We start from the raw sequence: 9449 nt of genomic DNA, 5'->3' as shown, positions 1-9449 counted from the left end.
GGGCGCTCATGTACCAATTAAAGCTACAGTGCATCACTTTTAAATAAAAACAGCTCAAACGGTGCTGATTATGTCCGTGAGCGCGACGCGACTCTCGCGGTGTTTGACCGTGTATCTGGGTTTAGGTCTTATATTACAGGCTGTTTCCATCATGGTCCAGCACAGTACAGTCCAGCACAGTACAGTCCAGTACAGTACAGTCCAGTACAGTACAGTCCAGTACAGTCCAGTCCAGTACGGTACGGTACGGTACGGTACAGTCCAGTCCGGTACGGTACGGTACGGTAGCTATTATTAGCCATTCGCGTTCAGGTTTGCAGTTTCCTCTGTGGCAGTTAAGAGGGAAACTTAAGGGAAAATTAAGTCTATAATGTCTATAACTTTGTAATATAAAATGAAGTTGTTGTTTTTTTTATTGTCCATGTGTCTAAAAAAGAGAAAGTCTTCACACACACACACACACTCATTGTTAAGTTACGTTTTCCCTGACGTTTCCACTTAACTGCCAACAGGGTGAGTACAGTAAACACTTAAATCCAGCAGAAATCTTCTTTTATAGGATTAAATCACGACAAATTGAAAAACCAAAACAATACATTTCAACATTTTCATCCAGTACAGTCAAATCAAATCAAATGTTTCTTCTCCCTGAGAACATGAATGATATACATATACATATATTTGTTTTTATGTGTTTTCAACTTCTGTGTGAATATTTAAGGGACATTATTGTTCACTAATATCCTAGGGTTTAATAATACTTTGATAATGTATTATTTTAGGGAGTGTTATAATGACAATTATATTCAAATAGGGCTGGGTGACAAAGCAACATAATACACTTCTTCCTGAGCTGTGAGCGCCCCCTACTGCCTTTGCTTTGAGAGCCTGAATAAGAAAGTCATATTCTTTGTTCCATTTGTGGACGGAACGATGTCTGAAATATATGTTCACCCCTTTGTTTTCCACTTAGACTCTCTCTCCCTGCACCAAAGTCCATTAAGAAAAACAGCATTTCTAGCTCAGAGACACAGATTTTTGATCCACTGCTGCCTGAAAACATGACTTAAAACAAATGTTATTTTGTGACTTTGGTGTTTGAAATCCTTCGTTCTGATTCACGATGTGACACAAATCTACGGAATGATCCCGCAGTAGACCAGGACCAGAACGTCCTGTGTCCCTGTGAGCTACAGACGCTGACTTTCTCTATGGGGTTTGGTTCAGTTAGAGTGAATGTTTTAAACAACGTAAATATCCAGTTGAAAACGCTGATTTTCCCAGTGGCGGCCAGCAGGGGGCACACACAGCTCAGTAAAACACCTGAAGATGATATTTTTCATACTGAAAATGTGGAGTCATAATCCCACTTAACGCTCTGTAACATGTAAACAGGAATATATTCTCGCGTAAACAACATCCCATCTGTCCAATGTCCGGCTCAGATTATCGGTGTCCGGTGAGGAGCTGCTACGTCGTCAGACTTAGAAGGTGCTGTTTTGTCGAGCCAGAATATAATCCACTTTCCTTTTCCTCTTAGGTTTGAGGAGGACGCAGAGAAATACAGAAACCACGGTGAGGAAGCAGGAGACGGCCACGGCGGCCACGACCAGCCACGTGAACGTGGAGTCTGTGGAGACACCAAGGTCCAGGACATTGAACGTTAAAATACACCTTTTTTTTCTTGGGGATTTTATTTGTAATTACGATATTAAAAAAACAACAATTTACCCTTGAGGTGAATCTGTGCGACCACTTCCTGTTTCCCTGCTCGGTTGTGAGCGACGCACTTCAGCTGCGTCTCCACGTCTTCGTCCGTTATCTCCACGACGATTAGTCTCAACTCGATCTGGCAGCGTTCGGACGACCTGGTTACGCTGGGTTACACATAAAGACGTACGGGCGTTAGCGCTAACATTCTCTAATCTGAGTCAGAGTCAGATTATTAATCCTTGAAGGGGGGGAATAAAGTATTCAGGATTCTTCTGTACGTCTTTATGAACAGTCGAGGTAGACAGATTAAGTAATCGGTTTATTTTACAGCAGTTTCTTTCAGTTTAGATGAACGTCATTCACATGTGATGTGTGTTGATTTAAGTGGAATAAAAGTATAAATAAATGATTTTTTTTTTTTGACAAACTTAACTTTCGAGTTTTAATGATATCTGAATCCTACACACTATAACTTTAAAGGTCTAGTGTGAAAAATGAAGGTGGAATTATTCAACATTTGGCAGAAATTGAAAATAAAATCCTTTTTCTTTTCTGTTTTTAGACATGAGGTGAAGGATATGTGGCTGAATTTTAGACACTGTACCTTTAAGAATCAGTATGTTTACACATGCACAGTTTAATAGAGCTAAGGCCTTAGTCTGACTAGGACAGACAATCGGACAATTTGCCAAGTCCTAGTAAACATGCTGAGAAGCAAATCGATTTAGTGGCCGTGTACGTCTGACTCCGCCTCCATAGGTGGCGCTGTGTCTCTCTATAAGCTAGTGCATATTGAATCAGCTTCCTGTTGACGTTTATGCATGAATCTCGTCTCCAAAAGTGGTCAAAGGTCTCCTTCTACTTCCGGGTCCAACTCCAGTCCGACTAAGAATATACATGCAGGAGTAATAGGACTATGAGTCGTATTATCCAGATATGTTAGTCCGACTAAGACTAGCTCGATATTAGTCAGACTAACGTGTTGACCACACTAACGCGTCCGACTAAGTGTATGTATGCAGAAGTAATCGGACTATGAATCGCATTATCCAGGTATGTTAGTCCGACTAAGACTAGCTCGATATTAGTCAGACTAACATGTTTACATGACATTAAGAAAACTGAATTATTGTCTTAGTCCGACTAAAATCGGAGTCGGAAATCAAGAATCGTGGTACAAGCCTTAAGTACCTCCTTCCTCCCTGCAGGGCCCGCCTATCGAGGTACGACGTCTCCAGTGATTGGCCGTTGACGAGCCATGTGACCGCTGTGGAATCAGCCACTCCACATTCGGTGAGAACTTTGCAGAACAGTTCCAGAGCTGAGCCTGAAAGTTTGAGCATGAAATTATTTTAGTTTCACCTTCAATCTAAACATTTATTTATTTATTTATTTATTTAAAGCTGCGGTACATAACTTTTGGTGAATGTTTGTTTTTTTTAGTAACATTAGGTGTTTGTTTGCTGCGTCATTCACCCCTGAAACTTTCCTTGGACTTTTTCCAACTTGTTTCAACCTGTCGTCTCACTTTACGAGCTCAAAGGAATCACTTCCTGTGTGCGGCGCGTATCGCATGTTTGTTTACAAAGTTACACACTGCAGCTTTAAGTATGAAATCAGATTTCTTACATATTTAAAAGTATTTTTAAATATGAATCACTCACCGTGAGCACTTTCAAAAATGCTGCCATTCAACGGTGAAACAATCACAGGAGGTTTAAACACTGGAGACAAAAATACAAACAACATTAAATCTATAAATACAAACATTAGCATTAAAATGATATATATATGTCTATATATATATTATTATTATTATTATTTTTTCCCTCACCTTGATCTGTGCCGCTGCTGCTGATTGACCCGGGGTCAGAGGTCACAGAGGGGTGAGATACATCGGTAGTGATTTCAGGGTCTTGACCTGAGAGAGAGTCGTAAACACAAGTGTTCACATGACAGCAACAATAATATACTTCACATAAGAAAATAAGAATAATTACTGAGCAGTTTGTGCTGCACTTACTGCATGTGGCCAGTAGAGGGCACAACATGCTTATAATTGAAGGCCTGAGAAATGTATTGACATTTATGTAAGTGATTATGATAAAGATGTTGCTTCTGTTGAATATATTTAAAAAATTTAATTAAATTTAAAAAAAGTACTATTTTGTCATTAAAGATACAATATGCAACATTTCTGCATTAAAGTATCTAATATTTTGTTGAGTATTGGAGTTACAAAACTCTTCACATTCATAGAAATGTGTATTTTTATTCATTTTTATTCGACTTTACTGTCTTTGACGTAACTTCGGTCAAACACTGCGTTCTATTTATATCTTAACTCGGAACTGGGAGCTGGGAGTGATGACACGCCCCCAAGTTCATCATATTCCAGTTTGGAGGACGGAAAAACGCAAACGACTTCCAGCTGAAGTCTGTGTCCTCAGGGACACGTGAAGACAGCTGATGTCTGTGTCCTCAGGGACACGTGAAGACAGCTGAATCTGTGTCTTCAGAGACACATGAAGACAGCTGAAGTCTGTCTCCTCAGGGACACGTGAAGACAGCTGAAGTCTGTGTCCTCAGGGACACGTGAAGCTGTGAAGACAGCTGAAGTCTGTGTCCTCAGGGACACGTGAAGACAGCTGAAGTCCGTGTCCTCAGAGACACGTGAAGACAGCTGAAGTCTGTGTCCTCAGGGACACGTGAAGCTGTGAAGACAGCTGAAGTCCTACCTTGTACGTGGAGCAGGACGACTCTGCTGACCGTGTACAGCTGCTGGTCGATGGGGACAGTGAGTCTGCAGGTGTAGACGCCTGCGTCCCCTCTCGTCACCGCGGGGATCAGGAGTTTTCCGCCGTCTCTGCTGAAAGAACCCGCGGCACCGCTGTGAGGAGCAGAGGAACTGGAATTCTGTCAGGAAACAACGCACAAAAAACCTTGTCAAAGTAAATCAGACGCATTTTAACTTTTGTTCAAATTAAACGTGATAAACTGTACAGCAGTGGAAAAGCGCGCTGTCGTTTGTTGTCCTCACCTTGTACCATTCTATGAGTCTGTCTGTCCTGTTGAAGTGACTCAGAGACGGACATTTGAAGGACAGACTCTCTCCCACTGGAACATTGATGTGGTAGGACAGTCTGTCCACGTCCACAGAGTAGGACTCAAACACCTGCAGCGTGATTCTCCCGTTGATGCAGTAACTTTCATTTCTGCACACAAAGTTAAGGAACATTTTTGTATATATGTACATATGTATATATATATATATATATATATATATATATATATATATATATATATATATATATATATATATATATACAGTATATATATATACTGTATATATTTATTTATTTTTTGTTAAAAAAAATGACTTAATTCATATTTAACTGAGGTATAAACTGGATTTTTTTGGATGTAAAACTTGCATTTTTGAGGAGGCTAACATGGATTAAAACTGCGATGTTGTCACAGTGCTCTGACACGTGCTCTATAGCGCCCCCTTAAGGTGAAACACGCATGTAACAAACCAAAACTAAGTTGCATCGAATTTCACTAAACTTGTTAGGAACGTGTCACGGCCCCAGACGAACAAAAAAGTCCTTTTGTCCGAGTTTCTTATTTTTCTTTTTTTGCTCTCCAGTTCAGTTCTTCCAGAGATGCCATTTCTGGCGTAGCACTACGACTCGCCATTAGCATAGCTGTTAGCATTAAGGTTTGTAGCGACGCTAACCTTTAAAGAGTTGAAACAGCATTATTTATTTAACTGAACATAAGACAGACTAAAGTTAAAGATGCGATAAAGTAAACATCAATAACTTAAAATGAAAGAATGTCGATTAGTTAGCGGATTAACTAACTTCAAAATGGCGTCTCACCTGTAAGTGCAGATATAATCCCCCGAGTCTGAAGCCTGAGCTGGGAGGAGCCACAGCTGCTTGTCTCGCTGCTGGACGCGCCCTTCTCCCTCATAGGCCACGCCCTCTCCCCCGTCGTCCCTGGTGATGAGGTAGGGTGCGGTGGAGGGGGCGATGTTGCGAACTCTCAGCACGCTCTTAAACAACGGGAACGACAGGACGACGGCTTCACCCTGCACTCTGAATATCTCCACCTCTGGATTCACCACGTGACAACCTTCTGTAACACAACAACACAACAACACAACAACACAACACGGTTCATTATTGTTAGTAATACACACTGAATTATTACAGTTAATTAACGTATAAGAAATAATACAGTAACATATTGTTAATAATTTATTTACATTGACGTGTTCTAATTTCAAAAAATATTGTAATGTATGTTTATGTGTGTGTATGTATATATACACTGTGTGTATATATATGTGTGTGTGTTAATATGTATATGAATGTAAATACACACACGTACATGCAAGACAAGATATGCAAATACATGCAAAAATTCATACATACGTACATATATATACATACACATACGTACATATTATATATAAATACATACACATACGTACATATTATATATATATTAATTAAAATCATTTAACACGCTATAAGAATTAACACACTTAATGCTGACAGTACTAGTATATATATATACATACACATACATTTGCATACATACAAATATGCACATAATATATGATATGTGTATGTATGCACATACACAACCATACAAACCTACGTACCTACAGTGTACGTGTATACGTGTAAACATACTGTAGATATATATAAACAGACATATATGTATAAACATAGTCTCACCTTTCACAGGCAGAGCAGGAAACAGTCGTGGTCGTCCATAAACTTGATGAACGATGAAAACAGCAAATATCACAGTCCACCTGACCATGATGACAGCCTGAACACACACACACACACACACACACACACAGTGTCAGTGAATGAGTGAACACACACACACACACACACACACACACACAGTGACTGTGCTGATGTCGTAGCAAAGATTCATTTGTAGATCGTAAAACGTATGACATCACTGGGTTTGATCTTTGGCCACGCCCACAGTGTCTACCTTTCATCGAGTCACTGTCACTGGTGCAAAGGTCACCATTCAATATACAATAATAATCCTAATAATGTAATTTAATACAGCCTGGATTAGTGGACAAGGAGATTAATATATACATAAAAATTAATGATATGTTTATTTTACTGTAATCTCCTCTGATTTATTCAGTTTTTATACATAAAACTATGTAAAACTCTATTTTATTCTGTTCTACAGTGAGTTTCCTCACAGATGCACAGAAATAACTGCAGCGTTAAATCATCATTTCCATGGAAACATCCTTAGTTTCACTTCTGCTTAGGTTTTCCTCGTCTGTGATGTGACGCGCACACACACACGCACACGCACACACGCACATGTGATGCAAATTTTCCCTAATAAAGTTTAGTTTCATTGTGTCATCAAAGGGTGATTCCATTCATAAAAAGTGTGGGAGTGCCGCCGAGTCATTCAATAAGAAAACAAAGAAGGAAAATCAATGGTGACATTTCCTGGGATTAGATAAATATAAAGTGACACAATGAGGCGTGGGATTAGGACGGTTAAAGGACATTTAAAGGCAAAAATATGTCTGATTTTCATGTCCTTCATCTTTAACTTTGTGCTTTTATTGTGGAATGTGTTCTAAGTTGCTTATTTTTTAATTGTTTTTATTGTTGTTTCTGAACGCTCGATTACTGACGTGTTGATTTGTTGTCTTCGTCTCTCTTTTTTTTTTCCTTTCACCACAACCTGTCTCGACACGTCCGATTTAGGCCGTTAAGCACTTTGTGCTTTATCAATAAAGTTCATTATTAGTAGTGCACAAAGTATGGATGACCCTATTTGTCGTTATTATTGTTATTGCATTAAACTAAGGTCATTATAGTTAAGGAAAAGGAAAATCAGCTTAGTTTTCATCGCTGTTCATTTATTTCATACTTAAGACGTTTGAGTTCATATGAAGTATATTTGTTTTTTTCTCTGCCGGCAAATGTTATTTATAATAAAGTGTTTTAGTTTATAATGTGGGACATAAGGTTATATAAGATAAACATTAATAAACATTAGTTATGGAGTTAACTCTGCTAACTTCTCACCTAAGGTTTTATTGCTTTTTTTGCTCATATTTTTGCTCAGATTGAGTCTTTATTTATATATTATATATTATTTATATTTATCTTCATGTTGTTATGTCTTTAGTGTGTTGGATATTTGATTTTTACCCGACACATCAACACAGTAACTGTACTTGAGGCTAATTTCTTGTAAACTGTTATATTTGATTCATCTGTACATCCTATTATTTATTTTTGAAAGTGTTTTTTATGACACAGTACTTTTTGAATCTTGGCAAATATCCCATATTACAAAAAAATAAAAATAAACATTTACGAAAAATAAATATAAGTCATTTAAAAAGAAAAAGTCAAAACCAAATGAAACCAAATTTCCCTGTGAATCCATGTGAATAAACGTCTGCTGTGATAAATCATATCCTGTCTGTTCTGGAAATGTTTCACTAAAACTATTTTACTGTATATTTTATAACTTTACTTAAACTTAAATGTTTTGCACAGTAATGAACATTCGACAAAGTAAAAGCACCATAATATGGAAAAAAGTAACCAAAAAGACAAATATCATGCTTTTAAAATGAAATCTGAAACAATGTTTGACAAAAATCTCTGTATATCTATATATATATATGTATATATACATATATGTGTATATGTATATATATATACATATACATACATATATACACATATATGTATATATGTCTGCATATATATACACACACATATACATACATATACACATATAAGTATGTATATGTGTCTATATATACATATAGACACATATATACACACATATGTATGTATATGTGTGTATATATATACATATACATACATAAACACATATATACATATACACACACATACATATGTATATATATGTACAGTATATACATATACATATATATACATAAACACATATATATAGTACTGTACATGTGTAGAGTTGCAGGTGAACACACCTTGTCTGTACTCACAGTGTGGAGGTGAGCGAGGAGGAGGCGGCGGTGGTGGTGCAGGCAGAGCGGCGGTCAGCACAGACGAGTCCTATGGTCAGATGATGTGATGTGAGCGTGGACTGAGGCGTCATGTGATCAGTTTCCTCTTGTCTCACGGGGGAAACCTGCTCTCTTTTCTATGTTCCCACCCACACTGAGCAGGAAATTTCACAGGTTTCCCAATGTAACGCTGTGTCCTGTACAAGTCACCACTGCCCTGCACTGTGTGTGTGTGTGTGCTGACTCCCCCCCCACACACACACACACACACACACAGATGCTATAGTAAGTTAGTTCACGTAAAGTTTATTGATGTTTCTCCTCTGACGTTGCTGCGTCAGTCACAAACGTCTCTGTTTGTTTTAACACACACTCACACACACACACACTCACACACACACACACTCCAGTTCCTTGTGAAATCAACATCACTAATTAACTTCTTTCCATTTAAACTCGTTTTCTTGGCATTTTCAAATAATCAGCATTTGTCAAGTGAATTTTGATATAGTTACACATTATTTTACAACAGTTAATATATTGTTTATTCTCAGAAACTTTTCTTAGTGCAAAACCTTTTTAAACACCTAAACCAGCAAACGCCGGTGCTACCAGGCTACGAGCTACAGACATCAAACACCAATGTTTAACATCAATC

At 38.0% G+C, this 9449-nt stretch overlaps 1 protein-coding gene across 1 annotated transcript; it reads right to left on the bottom strand.

Annotated features, from left to right (window-relative positions):
- Nucleotides 1-535: 535 nt before the first annotated feature.
- Nucleotides 536-8788, bottom strand: LOC122765149 (interleukin-1 receptor type 2). Its single transcript, XM_044019271.1, has 10 exons — nt 8756-8788; nt 6465-6561; nt 5598-5856; nt 4754-4928; nt 4452-4629; nt 3548-3634; nt 3378-3437; nt 2905-3040; nt 1732-1877; nt 536-1630 (listed from the first exon to the last, which is right to left on the bottom strand). Exons 2-10 carry the CDS (start codon nt 6550-6552, stop codon nt 1485-1487), a joined length of 1275 nt encoding a protein of 424 aa, XP_043875206.1. The 5' UTR covers nt 6553-6561; nt 8756-8788; the 3' UTR covers nt 536-1484.
- Nucleotides 8789-9449: the final 661 nt, after the last annotated feature.

Source organism: Solea senegalensis, linkage group LG2 (assembly GCF_019176455.1).
Source record: "Solea senegalensis isolate Sse05_10M linkage group LG2, IFAPA_SoseM_1, whole genome shotgun sequence".
NCBI lineage: Eukaryota > Metazoa > Chordata > Actinopteri > Pleuronectiformes > Soleidae > Solea > Solea senegalensis.
The sequence above is the reverse complement of the archived record's forward strand: the minus strand, read 5'-3'. Positions and strand labels throughout refer to the sequence as shown.